The sequence below is a fragment of the Astatotilapia calliptera genome, chromosome 11, assembly GCF_900246225.1.
Source record: "Astatotilapia calliptera chromosome 11, fAstCal1.2, whole genome shotgun sequence".
NCBI lineage: Eukaryota > Metazoa > Chordata > Actinopteri > Cichliformes > Cichlidae > Astatotilapia > Astatotilapia calliptera.
In genome coordinates, this window is record NC_039312.1 from 5,655,817 (window position 1) to 5,673,282 (window position 17,466).

Consider the following 17,466-nt stretch of genomic DNA (forward strand, 5'->3'; position numbering starts at 1 on the left):
GACATTTGTTCTTCGTGGATGTGTAACATGACTCATGGAGTTATGGGAAAATACAAAGATGGTTGCAGCGGTTAACGCTAAAAGCACTAGAAAATACATTATTACTTTTGTCACATCTCAAAATCAAGCTCGTTGTCTTCTCTGTGTTCCCAGCTGTGAGCTGAGTGATTGACAGGACCGACGACATGGGGAAGCAGAACAGCAAGCTCCGCCCTGAGGTGATGCAGGACCTGCTGGAGAGCACCGACTTCACCGAGCACGAGATCCAGGAGTGGTACAAGGGCTTCCTCAGGGACTGCCCCAGCGGGAACCTCTCCATGGAGGAGTTCAAGAAGATCTACGGTAACTTCTTCCCCTACGGAGACGCTTCAAAGTTCGCCGAACACGTCTTCCGCACGTTCGACGCTAACGGGGATGGGACAATAGACTTTCGGGAGTTTATCATCGCACTGAGTGTGACGTCGCGCGGCAAGCTGGAGCAGAAGCTGAAATGGGCCTTCAGTATGTACGACCTGGACGGGAACGGGTACATCAGTAAAGCTGAGATGCTGGAGATTGTGCAGGTGAGTCTTCTGTGTAGATTGTGGAAAAGTGTCTAAAATACAGAAAATTTCCTACCAAGGAGAACATCTAACATCACTGTGGCCTCCAGCACTCTTCATGGTGCTGGATGTGACTCCACATTGACATGATTTTTGAGAGCTACGTCATTCAGGCCCTTATTTATTGCCAGCATTAAAATGTCAGTGTACTTAAAAGGTACACTTGGATTGATTGGAAACATTCATTGTGCTGCCAAGTAAAAGCAGTTTTGGAAACAGTCAGAGATTAATTAGCTCAGCTCCATCTTATATATAGCTTGTAGCCCTGTCATGATAGGAGAAGAGCAGATTTTCCCTCTGCTCCACACCTTTTACAGGAACAAATGGAACTCGGGCTCAGCCTAATCCACACTGGCTACATCGCTTTCAGTATCCTTTTGGCTTGCAGGTTCTATTATTTCTTGCCCTGTCATGTTTGAGTGCATGTTTCACCAGAATAAGCTACAGCGCTGGGCAGATGAGGAGGCACGTCTGTATTAAATCACACTGCTTGCTCACCTGTTGTTATTTATTAAGATAATGAAGGCAGACTAAAAAGCGCAGCACACTATGCAGACTTTCAAACGTCCAAGAAAGAAAAGGAAATAAAAGAAACAGATGAAATGCAATACAAACTCTGATCATTTTGAAATAAGCCACATTTTGTTTTTCTGTGAAAAATTCAACAGCTGCTTTCTGATCCGTGTAGCCAGGTACAGCTCACCTTTAAGACAGAAAAGCAGGATAAAAGCCGAGCGTGGGTGGCATTTCCTGCAAAAGCCTTTCGTGTAAACAGACTATTTCATGTACACACGCACAAACACAGTTTATATTTGACTTCCTTCACAATTACATGCCGGCCAGTCTCTCCCACTGCAGTTTCACTCAAATTACTCTCATCAGATCTTCAGTGTGTGAGCCATTTTCAAAACAGGCCATTTATGTTGTGTATCCTGATAATGAGGGGAAGGCGGGATGGAGGAAGAACAGGAAGCAATGAGAAGAAGCAATTATTTTTTACAGATTAACCCAAAAGGAATGCAGTGTGTGCGCATTTGTGACTATACATCTGTGTGTGTTACTATGGCTCTATATGGCTGAGGAGGAGGTGACTAAAAGGAATTAAGCAGTGATATATTGGTGGATAATTGTAATGAAATAAAAACTGATACGTGCTAACATGGTCTGAATAGTTTAAGGCACAAGGCAGCTTGATGATATTTGTGTTTGGGGTGGTCTCTATGAGTCATCCCATCCAGCGTGCTGTGGATTAACTCTTTGTTGCCCTAAAAATGTTCATTCTGGCATCTATAATAATAAGTGCTGTGAATATAATTGATTTTCTTTTCACCAATGCATGGTGGCTTTACTTTCTCTCAGCACAATCTGAACCACCGTTTACATGACAATGCCTTAAACCTGAGCTAGCCAGGCTGTGTTGCTTCACCTATCATTGATTCAAGGCTAAATTAGTCCCATTACTTTAAGACCACTATTAGTCAGACTTCACACTGGCACTTCTTTCTACACACTGACGCCATAAACCCCCTGCCCATTTTCCAGTAAAAGGTGTCACTGTTCACAAGGACAAAAGAACAGAAAGCAGTGACTCAGATGCTCGCGTCTATTCAGCTGATGTGAATATGAATGAATTTTGAAGGAGCACGTGTGAGTGCAAGTATGTTGCAAATGGTAACGCTTTAAGAAGTGCATGATTATGAAGAACTCTGTGCCATCTTAACTTTTTAGTGTCACGTGCAGACGTGCACGCTATGTTCATCTATTTTCGTCTTTGGCTTGTGGTCTGGTTTAGGGCCCCTTGCCTCTGCAGAGAAAAGGCTTGCTTTAATTCAGTTTAATTCAGCTTTATTTAAATCACGCCAATTCATAACAACAGTCGCCCAAAAGTGTTTTATATTGTAAGATAAAACCGCACATTATTAGAACAAAACCCCAACAATAAGACAGTGAACAAGCACTTGGTGAGAGTGGGAAGGAAGAACTCCCATTTAACAGGAAGAAACCTCAGTCAGGCTCAGGGAGGGGCAGCCATGGCCCGTGACCAGCTGAGGAAAAAGAGGAGAGATATTAGATAAAAGGCAAATCATAAGAGAGTAAGCCAGAGTTTAATAACTGCTGAAAATTACATGTATGAACACATAGGTGAGGTGAGGGACAAAGAAACACTCGGCATAAGCGTAAGCCCCCAGCAGGCTAGGCCTATTACATCTTAACTATGGGAGGATTCAGGGAAACCTTAAGCCTTAACTATAACTTTCATCAAAGAGGAAAGTTTTAAGCCTAAGCTTAAAGGTAGACTGGGAGCTGGTTCCACAGAAGAGGGGTCTGGAAGCTCCAGGCTCTGCCTCTGATTTTGAAAACGTTATTTTAGAGAAAAGGTTTCAGACAGACCTTTAAAAGGAATTGCTAAAGTTAAAAAAGAATCCTTGAATCTGACTAAAGCCTTCAGATTAGTGTGATCACAGTCACACGCTGCTTCCAGTAGAATCAGATGGCAGATCCGACAGGTGACTCATAAAGGTAAATGCATTCATTTTCTCCTGTGTATCTGTGTCCTGGTGATAATGGTGAACGATTAACAGTAGTAGCCCTGCATCCAAGTGCCTGTAGACCTTTCTGGTTCCCTGATATTTCCAAGTAGCACCACCAGCACCAGCTCCCATGTATTGCTTGGTTTATTATATACATTATTGTCTAGCTCAGAATGAATTGCAATCACCTTGTTGGTCCAATGGCTGAATCTAGCACCATTATCACGTTTTAAATGTGCTTTACCAAATACCTCTAAAGATAAGACAGTGTCTTCAACCTCACATGTACAAATGGTGGCGTAGTAATGGTCAAAACTAGCTGGACGTATGTTAAACATGCTGAACGTCATCCAAACAGAGCCTTGTTCACTCAAGTACAATAATCACACGAGCTCTTCTGTCTTCTTTTGTGATCATTCATATTCTCCTCTATATTCATGTGAGAATATCTTATCTTAATATCACTTGCCAGTGCTTCACTCTAAGGACCCTGTCTGTTCCCCCACTGTGGTCTTCATATTTCCCATGCACTCTCGCCTCCGTTCGCCATTGTGCCTGGGAGCTCCAGCTTTTCCCAGCTAGCTAATGCTCTCTCCTGCAGAGAGTGTGTAAATGTTGGTGATGATCATAATTATCTTTGCTGTGAGAGTAATTGAATTGGATGGATCACCGCCAGCCCGGATCATCCTTTTCAGATAATGACAAAATCTGAACTCTGTCTCATCAATAGTTGATATCTACCCTCTGTCTACCTTTCATCTGAAACCAGGTGCCTTCAGCAGAGCAGACGAGCACAGAGGGACGTCCATTGTCTCCACTGGCAAAAAAGAAGATGGCAGAGAGCATTCATACTAGTAATTTAGGGACTGAACAGAATAGCAGAGTAGATGAATAGACGGCTGCTCGGGCGGATAAAGTCGCCGTGGGAAACATATTCAGCTATGGTGTGAGGGTGATACGAGAGACTCTGTGTTGTGTTTGTGTAGCTACTGCTGACCAACTCAAACGGTGCTCAGCCGGCTCCACAAATAAGTCTGACCAAGCTGAAGCCCTCCCTCACTCTTTGCATTTCTTCCTCTGTCAATGGTGCCTTTTTCACATCATTTCCTGTATTATACGGAGGGAAGGTAAAAACCAAGAGCCCTATGCAATCCTGCTTTTCTTCTCCTTCACTCTTACAAGTGGCTAGGTCTTTTTCTCTGTATTTGCCCTCACACACCTGTGCCTTTGTTTCTGGCTTCACTGGAGACATTATTGTGTGCTTGCTCAAGGCACATGAAAGAGCCTTCTCTCTCCCTGTGACATTCAGGCTGCACAATGGGTACTACTTAGATGGCTGAAGCTTGACTCTACAATTTAAAAAAAAAGAAACCTACACAGGTGCTACAGATAAATTATAAGAAATTTACTGGCGGAGGAGAAAAAAATGCCCAGGCTAAGTCCAGGAGATATAACAAGAATCCAAAGTAAGAGTGGGAAGTGAGAGTTGATATGGAGACAGGCAATTACTGTAGGGAGGATACAGCATTTGGCAGGGTGTCATATGTGAAGAGAAAGACCACAGAAAGACCTGACTTATTAAGACAAAGATTGTTGTCTTTGGATGCAGGGGAAGAAAGACAAAGGCTGAGGAACTGGCTTTACTTTTGGTTTAGGAGGCTAACTCGGGTAAAGCCGGTGTTATTCAGTAACATGACAGGTAGCGATATAGCCTCTAAATTTATCACAGTATTTCTAGAAAATTTGCAGTAACAAAAAGTGTGACTATGTAGGAAAAAATACTCACTTTTCCAATGAACAACTGTCACTGATGACACACTTCCTAATTTGAAATGTCAGTCTAATGAAATAACGTATGAGCACATTTAAAAGGAAGCTTAAGAATAATGAACAATCTCTCATTTCTGTGGTAATTTCATTGTAATTGGAGATAAATTATCTGAATTTCAGGAGACAACACCTCCAAACACGCCCCTTCTGGTTTTTTCTATATTCGACTATTAGTCGAGGCCATGGTTCTCAGCCGGGAAAAAAAATGAATTTATAACTGCTGAAATCCAAGGCCCAGTGAAGCTAAAGCTCTCGTTGGTAGTCCTTGTTCTGCGGTATTTTCCTCCTACTTGCAACAGAGCTCCAAAGAAAAAGATGCCTCGGCTGTTGAATGATGTCATCTTCAGTGAAGTCGTAAGTGAGACAGGAAGGGCCGAGGTTAGTTGGTTAGCAGTGATTAAGCCTTTAAAATAAGAAGTAGAAGATTGTCCTCTGGTGTTGGCTTCTTATATAGAGCCTGTTCAAAACATGAAACACACCAAACGAATCCAATTATTACAAAGGTTGTTGGGGCAACCAAATTGAGTGCACAGACCAGTATAGTTTGTTCCCTGATGAAGCTGAAGCAAACAATAGTTTACTGGAAAAACCAAAAGGTGGAATTTCCAAGTATCGTATTCACAGAATCATCCTTTTAGAAAGTTCTGAAGAAAAATCCTCCGACTCTCTTGGGCTCAGCGTCCTTAGCTTCACACGTCGCTTCACTTCTTACTGGCTGCTTGTAATTTGGGGATTTAGAAATGTGAGCTTATTGTACAGCGTGTTGCTTCGCTGGATTAGATGAGCAGCTAAATCCCTAACATGCAACACCAGCTCACTTTACTCACAGCACCTCAAAGGATGCCAATTAATAACAGACCCATCTCCAAAGTGAAGTCACTCTGGCTGCTTCTTGTCCCTGAACTCCCGAGCTGCCCTGCCGCTTTGGTAATAGGCAGCATAACCAGCACCTATATAAAGCTCTGGCTGCACTGTAATCACAATCATCCCTCATCTGTTCACATGTCAGCTCCCATTCCCCTCAAAACCGCCTCCTTATTAGAGACAGAGTGGGCTGTGATTTCACTGTTTACTGCCAAACAGCCTGCAATGCAACAGAAAGCAAAGGAGACACAACACTGATAAATAGACTGTGTGTTGGTCTCCAAGCCTCGCTACCTAAAGTGCAAATACGCAGTCACAGCGCGGCGACGCAGTGCAACAAGCTGGCATATTGGAATCACTTCTGAACAGGTGGACATACTGTGGAAATATGCTCAATAACCGGCGTGTTTGTCACCATAAATGTCCCTAATATCAATAAAGCAAATATCACAGGGGACTCTCTGGATAAGTAGTTAAGTGAAAGGACGAATGGATGGACAAACCAGGGGGTATATGTGCGAGGGACAGCCAATCACAATGTTTAGTTTAAATAAGCATTATTATGAACTGCGAATTATGCAAAGCTACTCTAGTGGTGTCCAAAAGTAAGATTATGTAGTTGCAAATGTGGTAACCTTTAAAAAAGCAGGGAGTGAGCTATTCAAACTGTAGTTTTGTAGTAGAGTTTTTATAATGACCCAGAAAGTCTCCTAGTTACAAAAACAGAATAGACGATCTCTTACAAAACTGAACAGGTCAAAATCTTCAGCACATAGACTGCGTCAGGAATCCCTCCTTTTGCCATACATTATCTACAGCCTGCAAAACAGACCTCACACTCAGCTGTTCATTGTTTAATCAGCAGTGAAAATAAGCAATAAAGCATTCAGTAAATGTTTTTAAAAAGACACTAAACATCTCCAATCACATAACGTAAGATACACGCAGGCAGAAGCAGACAAGAGGTTTCAGCAGATCTGCTGCGACAATGAAAAGTCGTGTCAACCAATAGAAAAATGCCGGCCAGAATCACGCCTGTCAGCTGCAATCATTTTCAAATGTGTGTGAGATTCTACAGCTGAAGGCATAAATTAGTACCCGGCTCATCTGACCTTACTGTGTGTGTCTCTCTGTAGGCGATATATAAGATGGTGTCGTCCGTGATGAAGATGCCCGAGGATGAGTCGACACCTGAGAAGAGGACAGAGAAGATCTTCAGGCAGATGGACACCAACAGAGACGGTAAGAAGTACTCTGATGTAGCATTTACTTCCAGTAGTTTTAACTTTCAGCATAAAAGCATGAAATTATCCACACTTCACACAGCCTAGTTTATAAAGTGCACAAAGACTATTATTCCCTGTGTATTGATCTTTGATCTCTCTCACTGATAATTGCTTTAGGATGTTTATCACTCTGGATGAAAAGTTTGTTGTTTGAGTGATTCCATCCAACTACCACCTGATTAGCTGTCACCAAAGTCTTCTTTAATACGAGATAAAGAAGCTCTGCTCTGCCAGCACCGTTCACATACGTCACACTTGAGATTCACACACAGTTAGACTTGGATGCTTGTGCAGCTCTCTGATGCATCAGTAATGCTCTGTGTCGTGATCCTTCAGCACAGGAGAGGCACAAATAAGGCAGGAGGAAGAGAAAGATGGATGATGGTGCTGGGTGGGGCAGTGATGGAGAGGAAAAGGGAGAAAAATGGGAGCAAGATGATGCGAGAGCAAGAGAGCGCAATGACTAAAGCATGGAAGAGTCTTTTACTTCTTGTAATGAGAATCACAAGTGGAGAGCAACTCGTGGGGAGATAGCTGTAGTCTGTCTGTTAGTGATCAGAGAAGAGAGGACCTGTCTCAACACTGCCACCTTTTGGTGAGAAGTGGAACATATTAGGATGTACCGTTCATGTTGTAAAGCCTCTGAACTAAAGATGCTACCAAATAAGCATAAGAGATTAACCCTGAAATTGTTATAATCTCACTTAAAATGTTAATGGACTCAACACAGTCACACTTGCCAGACAAATGCAGGAACATTTCCTGTTTGAGGATTTTCTTCACCAGTGTGTTGCACTTTATCTCACACTGTTTTGGTATATATGCTTCTTTCTTCTTCAGCTTTATGCTGTGGACGTAAATATGAATGATAAAAAGATCATTTCTGTTCTGATTTTTTTCAGGCAAACTGTCTCTGGAAGAGTTCATCAAAGGAGCAAAGAGCGACCCCTCCATCGTGCGCCTGTTGCAGTGTGACCCCAGCAGTGCTGGACAGTTCTAAATCTGAGGCATCGACACAACCTGTAAGGCTCCTTTAAGCAGTAAAATTCACTTCTGTCTCTGTCTTTGAAGTTAAAGTTAAGTTAAATGTAAATTTAAACTTGAGAGTGTAAAAAAGAAACACCGATCCAACAAAGGGTGCTCAGTTTAGAGTTGTGCTGTTCGCGCTGACGGTGCTGCTGTGTGGTCGGATCGGTGGAGGGCTGAGGTTCAACCTCAGGAACAAACGCGCTTCTCCTACGAGCGGTTTTGCCTTGCAGGCAGAGAAGACGTCTGCTGGAGGGAATCTATTCCGAGGCTGCGTGCGCAGTGTAGGATGTGGGATGGGTCATCCACAGTGTCAGTGACTTTGTGGCTGCATGTAATTCATGGACTGACATGAGAGACTTTGTAGGAGGTGGCCTGGTATTTTGGAGCAGGTGCTGATGCTCAGAAGAAGCTTCTTCTTTTTAAAGCCCCCGTGTGTAGGATAGCTACAATGTTTCTGTGAGCACCTCTCTCTTTTTTTCTGTCTTGATGGTTCTGAGCTTTCAGCAGGACCTGCGGCACTACAAGACAAACCTTCCCGGTGTCAGCTGTAACTTCGAGAGCCAAGAATCAGATAATGTGAAGAGGAGATCTGTGAGTCAACAGATGAGTTACAACAGCAATCTGACAGCAGAGTGTCACAAGATGAGGTTGTGGTGTGTTGAAATCAGTGGAGAAAGAGAAGCCTGGCAGTTCTCAGTGTTTGTGTATAGCACTGTGAGAATCATTGTCGTGTCATCATCACCTCTGCACTCTTCCCTGCAGCTGACAGCTGATGATGATTTCTGTAGGTTTCCCCAGCCGTCCTTTCTCACAGAGCTGCTGTAGAGCATAACCAGACAGAATTTTTCATGCTAAAAGCTTTAAGATGTTGGAAGATTCTTCCAAATGTATTTTGCACAGAAAAAACACTGCAGACTTTATTCTCAATCACCTGGATAATATGAATTAAAATATATCAAAACTCTTTTTGCTGTTTCACAGCCTACAGTCATTTGTTGAAGTTTCCAGCAAGCCTCACACACGTCTCCTGAGCAATCCCAGCACATTCTTCTTTGGAGAATCTCTCAAGCTCCTCCATATTTCATGGTCTTCAGTTCACCCCACAGATTTTCAGTATGGGCTTTGTGCAAGAAAGCCATTAATGTTCACATTGGTCTTCCGGAGGTAGTTCTTCATCAGTCGTTGTGTTGAATGTCAAAGCGATGACCCAGAGCCGGTTTTGCTGGTGACTGCTTGAAGTTTTCTCTGAAAATCTTCACATAGGCTTCTTTCTTCATGATTCCTTCCACATTGAAAGGATTCCCAGTTCCAGATGCACTGAAGCATCCCAAAGAGTGTTACCAAAGAGCTCTAGTTTCATCTCATCTTTCCAAAGCGGATGTTTCCAGTAAGCATAATCTTCTTCCGTGTTGTCCTTAACATACTTGACTCAGGCTTGAAGTTGTTCTCTTCTGCAGAAGTGGAGTTTTTCTTGGTCTGCAACCTCACAGTCCATTCCTGTGCAGAGTTCCAGTGATTGACTTATTCTGGGGACTAATAATGTTGGTTGTGATCATTTTTGTTTTTTCGGAAATAATTCTGTTAATGTGTGCAAATATAAATGCTATGCTATTTTAAAAATCCATTGCTTTAAAAAACTTTAAATTTTAATAGTTGTGGCTGTGACTGACAGATGAATGTGATACATTAGCTCAAATAAATGTCAAACAACTGGCATTTTTGTGCCAGCTGAGCGTTGGATTGACCAAAGAGATCCTGCAGACTGATAAACAAAGCTCTGGACTCAGAACTGAAACTGGTTGTGCCAACAAAGGGCAAAAAAACAATGCATCCTGTCTACATCCTGTGAGATTGTGGTGATACCCATACGCAGACTCCTTTTCCCCTCCCATCTTTAGCTGTGAATAGATGTGGACATGCCGTTATTCTCATCACTGGATCACAGTTTGCACCTCAGGTTATTAGACTGAATTAATTAGACTGATTAAAACAAGTTCCTGCCCCAAGTGGAGGGGTTCAAGTATCTCGGGGTCTTGTTCGCGAGTGATGGGAGAAGGGAGCCGGAGATCGACAGACGGATTGGGGCTGCAGCTGCAGTAATGCGGACGCTGCACCGGTCCGTCGTGGTGAAGAGGGAGCTGAGTGTAAAAGCGAAGCTCTCAATTTACCGGTCGATCTACGTCCCTACCCTCACCTATGGCCACGAGCTGTGGGTAGTGACCGAAAGAACGAGATCGCGGATACAAGCGGCAGAAATGAGCTTCCTCCGAAGGGTGGCTGGCCTCTCTCTTGGAGATAGGGTGAGAAGTTCGGCCATCCGGGAGGGGCTCAGAGTAGAGCAGCTGCTGCTCCACATCGAAAGGAGCCAGCTGAGGTGGTTCGGGCATCTGACAAGGATGCCCCCTGGGCGCCTCCTGGGTGAGGTGTTCCAGGCATGTCCCACCGGGAGGAGGCCCCGGGGCAGACCCAGGACACGCTGGAGAGATTATATCTCTCGGCTGGCCTGGGAACGCCTTGGTGTTCCTCCGCATAAGCTAGAGGAGGTGGCTGGGGAGAGGGAGGTCTGGGCCTCTTTGCTTAGGCTGCTGCCCCTGCGACCCGGCCCCGGATAAAGCGGATGAAGATGAATGGATGGATGGATGGATGGATGGATGGATGGATGGATGATTAAAACAACATCAAAGGATAAAAGGAATTTGACTCTCGTGAAGCAGAGAGAAGGAAACACGTTAGTCTCAATCTGGAACCATGAAGGGAAATCTAACTACCGAAGGAAAAAGCAACGGGGGGGTTCTACCTGGGATAAATATTCAAACTGCAAACGAGAAGCAAAAACAACACTTCACACTAAGAAAACAAGCTATTGCACACGACTGCAGCTATTTATGGCACCCACAGCCACCAAGGATAACAAGACGCCCAAGAAATGCAGAGCACGCAAATATTCTTCACCCGTTGCCTACTGGTGGTGGTCAGAGGGCCCGGTGGCGCCAGTGTCCGGCAGCCTCGCCTCTGTCAGTGCGCCCCAGGGTGGCTGTGGCTACAATGTAGCTTACCATCACCAGTGTGTGAATGTGTGTGTGAATGGGTGGATGACTGGATATGTAAAGCGCTTTGGGGTCCTTAGGGACTAGTAAAGCGCTATATAAATACAGGCCATTTACCATATTTTTGTAGTCAGGCTTTTGAATTTGCAAGTAAATGCTAGAATAGGTAGGTGTGTTTGCAAGAAAAAAGTATAATACGAAATTCAAGCCCCTTAAGAAGAATCCTCTGTTAAGTTCTTTCTCATCAAATGTCTCTCCTCCACTTCGCCTTATCAGCAAAACATTAGAAACGTGTTGTGAAGCATGTGTGAGGGCGCACATTACTCCTTCATAATAAGAGTTCACGTGTGGAAGAACACACTTACTGTTGTTATTGTTGTTGTTTTGAACTTCTGGCCTCTTGTGTTGTTGCCAGTTAATAGCAGTCCAAGTTCAGCACAGTACAAAACAGAACTGAACCGACAAACGACCAGTGAGAGAAAGTTAACGCGAGGAAGCACGAAATGTACCGTGAGCGAGTACGGCCTGTTCTGAAAATGAATTAGCAGATGTATCTGGTAGTAATTATATTTAATTCAATTAAAACAGAATTAAATGCTCTGTTTTAATTCACTGTCATAAACAGATCGAGAGGCTCTCAGTCGACGTAACCCTCTGGAATCAAACGGCGCGTCCAAGTCACATGACCAATTTAAGATGAGCTAGCAGCAAGACGCAGCCTCGCTGAGTCTCTGTTTCAGCTTGTGTTGAAAGTGCAAACATCAAACTGTAACAGCGCAGTTATAAGGAGTTTCATGCAAACAATAATAGACATGCTGATGTTGTCTCTGCTGTGGACACGTTTGTAACAGGAGCTTTTTAGACATTTTCTCATGTGATAATGATACGCTTCAACTATGTAAAGTAATACATACAAAAGCAAAAATGTTCTGAAACACATTCAGCGTTTTATTGTAGATAATCTCAAAAGAGTTTGGGGTTTCAGGTATTTATTTTAGTTTAATATTGCAAAGCACTGTTTGCCACCAGTGGCTGGTGCTGCTCTCCGCAGCTGCAGGGTGGGATTAGGGCTAGCACATCTGATCACTTACACCTCGCAGCGTTAACAGAATATTGACTGCAATCTTACCAACCTAGCCTGGCGTAATCTGCTCTAAAATGTGATAGCATATTCAAGTATGTAGGATTTTGTTTCCAGTCAGCAAACCGGGAAAAATGGGAAAAAGATTAGAGATTTAATTTAGATATGAGATAACGTGGGATTGCATCTCAACTGCTTTTATATTACCTGTAACAACACCAGCCTGCAACACATGGTTGAAGAAGTGGGAAGAAGCCCGGAAGTGTTGATCAAAAACGCTTCCATATTTTGAACATGTCTGCACCTGTGTGTGACTGTTGATCTTCATTTGTGTCTCCACAGTGCTTCTTTGGGGTGCTAAATGCCCACAACTCTCCACTGTGGAGAGTCTGATGATGAAGATTGACAGGATGATGAGGATGAAGAAGACAGGCCTTTCAATGTGCACTGAGGACTTTCACACAGGAGATGGCCACAGGAGCTACACTCTCCAATTTCCCAGCCCTCCCACACCCCTCTGTCAAGCCGTTTATCCGAAACCCTCCGAACTCCAACTAAGACTGATGTCCCATCAGGTTATTAAACCCCACTGATTGTAATTGCATTCCTCAGTTCTCCTATAGGCATTTCCAAGTTTAAAGAAGGTTTACAGTAGGTTGTACATACGCAGTATAAACTGGAGTCTCTGTATCAGTGTCTTTGCTTGACTCTCTGTAACCCCCCCAGGCTCCGGCCAGGGCCGCACAGAGCCTCCATCACTCTAACATGTATAATAGACAGAGTGTGCACAAGACCACGAGAGAGATGATGGTGTTTAGTACTGTAGGCAAGATCATTTTTATCTGCAGAGAAGACCTGTGAAGTTTGTCCTTCACTCGGAACGAGTACCGCTTTCCTCTTTTCTACTGTGAGAGTGTGTACGTGTGTTTGTGTATTTTTTTTTTCTTTTTTTGCAGACTTGATAGACTTTGTTTCATATTTTGTGCTGGGCCAACAAGAACATGTGATATTACGCTACTATGCATAAGCACCCTGATCAGTAGTTTTCATTTTGTGAGGTCTCGCTGAAGGATAGAAAGCGTCCCTCTGCTCCGTTGTCTGTGTTTCGCAGCGGCAACGCCGAGGCCGTCACCGCGCGCTAGCTTAAGGCAGAAATAGAAAAGTAGTCTTAACAAGTATTTGAGTACCGTGTAGATATTTTAAAGTGCATCTCTACATTTGTATAGCAAACCCATGTAGTCCAGAGCGCTCAGTGCTCAATGAACAAACGTCGTGAAATATTAATAATAATTTTTTTTTTTAAATCTTTGTTTATTTAAGCTGTGGCGAGATATCGAGCATGCAAACCTTTTTTTCTTTTAATTGCGTGAAGAACAAAACCGCTTTTTCTTCACTTTTGATGTTTTTAAAGGCAGCATGTTGAACCAGTTGTCGGGTACGGGGGGGTAGACTAACATAGCACATATGCATGTGACTTACACGCATGTGTGTGTTCTTAGTGTGTGTTTATGGATATCAAACAAGACGGTAGCGCTATTCAGCCCTGTGCTCGCTTCTGTGTCGTCAGTGTTATTGACCGAGTGTGGATCGACAAAGCTGACGCGTCTGTAGGTTTACAGAAGAAGCTCTTTAGGTTGACTTCCCTGCACAACATCAGTGAGGCAACTGTAAACAAGCACTAAGCTATCAGAGCTGAGAGCTCCATCGTTAAATCACCATCCAATCGTGTCTCCAACACGGCGCCACGTGACACACCGTGAGCAGCGGCCCCACAGTCTCACACGCAGGATAAATATCATAATTTCAATCTGTGCTCCTCTCCTTTGTCTCTCTATTCTTCACTCTGCTTTCAAAGAAAACCTGAAAAGAGAAAAACCAAACTTCTCCACCCCTGAATGTAACCCCGCCCTCCTCCAGGCCCCAGCCTGTTCCAATTAGAAAAAGCTTTGAATGTTCAGTATAATAACTGCTGTTTGGGTTTTTTTATGTAAAGAGAAAAAAGATGCAGAGCAACAAACAGAATCACAACTACTGCAATGATACTGTCATAATGTGTCACATTTATTATTTTTTTATGATTTTTTTTTTTTTAAGAAAAACGCTGTCATGTGGATCGTTTCTGTTAAAACGTAAAGAAAGCATCTTGTGGTCAAGTGCCAAATAAAATAAAAAAAACAGTATTGTATAAATTTATACTGTACAATTGTTCAGCGTTGAACAAAATGTTTGTAATTGTTGCATTTTGTAGGTTTTGTATGGTATATTGTATTTAGTGACTACAGATTTGGAACACAGGATTCTGTTTTCTTCTTTTGGGGTCAAATTCAAAGGCAAGAATTAAATTTACAATATATTGTGTGCAAGTAATCATGTGGTGTTTGCTTAATTGTGGAATATTGTGGAATTAGATGATTAAAGTATTTAGGTTGTTACTTTTTCACCTCAGTGGCATCCTTGACTCACCACTCAAACCAGTGTTCCTACCTGCAAATAACTGTATCTCAGGCACTTTGTTACTGGCAGCCTGTTACCATCTTTAGTTGAGTCAACATAACATTACAAGATATTATTCGAGATAATCACTAATGAGGTGATTCCCAATAAGCTAATAGCAAAATGTTTGGGATATCTTTACACCTCAGAGCTCGAGATTGTTGCACATTCACAACTACCTTTCATTGCAAGGCATCACCAGATGCAATCTTTCTGCAAAGCCTGACTTGGGCTGATTGCAAACACTCTCAGAGACATTGTTGGAGGTTTGGAAAAAATTACTGTCTAATTCATAAACATGTTGCCATCAGTCAATGAGCACAACTTGAGGGGACTCAATTCAACTGGCTGCTAGCTGGTTGAATTCTGGTTATATTCCTAAAGTGCTAATATTGCTGTGCAATGTGATGCAAAGACCACTAGGCAACTGTTAATCATGCTAGCATAGTCAAAAACCTCAGAAACCACTGAGGTGTACACCTGTAGCCAGTATTTTATGATATGACTAAAAATGCCAATGGAGTCACCGATTAAAGATTTCAGTCTGAACTGAAGTGAGAGATCATCAATATTCTGATACACAGTCACATCACTAGCATGACTACAATTACATACAATTTTTGACCCAAACTGCTCTTTCTAGGACTGTCTGTACCATTTCCAGCATCCACTGAAAACTACTCCGTTCAGCTTCCTGTCACAGTTAACCTGTCACACTGGCAGAAGCTCGTTGATCCTGTTGTATAATGTTGCTTCCAGCTGACCTGAGGTCTCCTCAAGGCAGGTACTACTTTACAGAGTTTCTTTAAGGAGGGTTAATAAACTCTGAAATATGGCTTAGGTTTGTATGTTAACAAACACAGAAAAGACTTTTGCAAAGTTACAAGTGCATACTCTAAATCAGCCCAGTGAGCTCCTTTTAGCCTGTAAGTGACACGTCGTAATAGCTGCAGTTTCAAATCCTTAACATGTGAAAGGAAACCTTACATATAGACACATCCCTGGATCAGTTAGTTTCCAAGTACACTGTTTGAAACCACTGTGTACATTTTGACAATAGAAATGTACGACTTTTGTGTAACTCATTAACAATATTTTTTTTTGTGCTACATTTTAAAAACCTTAGACTTAGGAAGTTAAAGAATGTGACTGCTTACATTCATTTTAAGGTCATGCTCAGCCTTTTTTTATACAGACACCAATTTTTACCATATAATTGCACTATTACCAAACAAAAGTATAATTAACCTGTAAAAATCAATGTGACCTTTGTGCATAATTAAGTATGTTAATTTGAAATGACCAAAATGTGTTGTGTTAGGTTACAGTGATCACAACAAAGATCATTCAATTAAAAAAATAAATGAATCAATGACTCCATCCTACCTGACTGCCTCAGGATCCGTTTGGGGTTTGTTTTTGTTAGTTTGTTTTAATGGTACAGTAACATTAATACACGTACTGTAGATGTGCACTGGTAACCAGTATATGCGTTTGAATGAAAAAGACATGAATAGGATGTGTATGAATATGTATGGTGTTTTCCAATTCTTTTTCCAAAAGGCTTTTAAGCAGTGCAGTGTGAACGCTATTGATTATGGTAAACCAGTGTTGTAATAAATTGGCTACACAGGTGTACATATTAGATACTGACTTACATTTCCACTCCTGTAATTACAAATATTTAAATCAATTAACATCTTAAGTTATTCCATTTCCCCTCAGTTTCTAATTTGGGAGTGTTTATCTCAAGGCTAAGCCGTGGATGGAAGTCAACTGTCTGAAGTGATTTCCTATGAAAATTTCACAAATTACAAACCCTTAAATTACCATGATGGTAAGCAGATAAGATAAAGGTGAGATAATTCACCTCTATTGGACACGTCATCTTCATTACAGTGTGAACAGGCAACGGAGCAACAACATCAATTGTGATCAGGCCCTTCTACATGTTCAAATTCCAAAGACTTTGAAAACCATGTTCAGGACCTAAAGTTGATCCATCAGTGCGATCTGTCCAAACTGTAATACAGAACATTACATAGAGGCGTCATTTCTCCATTTCACAGCGCCATGTGAGAGTGTTAAAATATGCCTATTAGAAAGCTGTTTTGACATAAAATGAATAACAGCTAGAAGATGAGTCTGGTATTAAAACGCAGTTTAAAGGACACCGGTACAACTTGCTCTGACCTATCCCACGTGAGAAGTTCACTTACGAATGTTTACTCAATGGCCTTCTTAAAGTTTTCCCCAGAGAATTATCAGAAAACTGATTCAAAATGCAGAACACCAGTGCTCATTTCTGTTAAGATACTAAATTCATGCAGTTTTGCCATCCGAACTATGATGTAGCCAATCAGAGGGCTGCTCATAGCATGTGTGATTTTGCCTTCATATTGTGACACTTGGGATGGGTGTAAAACTGATTTGGTAACAGTTTTTAACATATCTCGGATGTCTATTTTATCGGTGGAGTTCCTAAATGTTATATTTACATAAATGAGACAGGGAAACCTGAAAACATCACACTTCAGGTGACAGTTGTAGCCACTGTTGAGCTGTAAAAACGCACGCTGTAGATTTTGGCAGAAGCAGAAAGAAGTGACTTTATAGAAAACTATTTTTTTATTTGCACATCGTAAAAATTGTACTTCACTGCATGTGAAGTATATGAAGGATACAGGCAGACGCACCGAGCTG

The 17,466-nt window shown here is 42.2% G+C and overlaps 1 protein-coding gene across 3 annotated transcripts in view; it reads left to right on the plus strand.

The window, feature by feature from the left end:
- The window catches only part of ncalda (neurocalcin delta a), a 66,465-nt gene extending 51,755 nt beyond the window's left edge, over positions 1–14,710 (plus strand). For all 3 annotated transcript variants that reach the window (XM_026185674.1, XM_026185675.1, XM_026185676.1), the window contains 4 exons: positions 154–563; positions 6,964–7,069; positions 8,016–8,135; positions 12,613–14,710. In XM_026185674.1, coding sequence (XP_026041459.1) covers positions 186–563; positions 6,964–7,069; positions 8,016–8,113 — 582 coding nt within the window. In that variant the 5' untranslated portion in view covers positions 154–185 and the 3' untranslated portion in view covers positions 8,114–8,135; positions 12,613–14,710. The remainder of the gene's footprint in view (positions 1–153; positions 564–6,963; positions 7,070–8,015; positions 8,136–12,612) is intronic.
- The last annotated feature ends 2,756 nt before the right edge of the window (positions 14,711–17,466 follow it).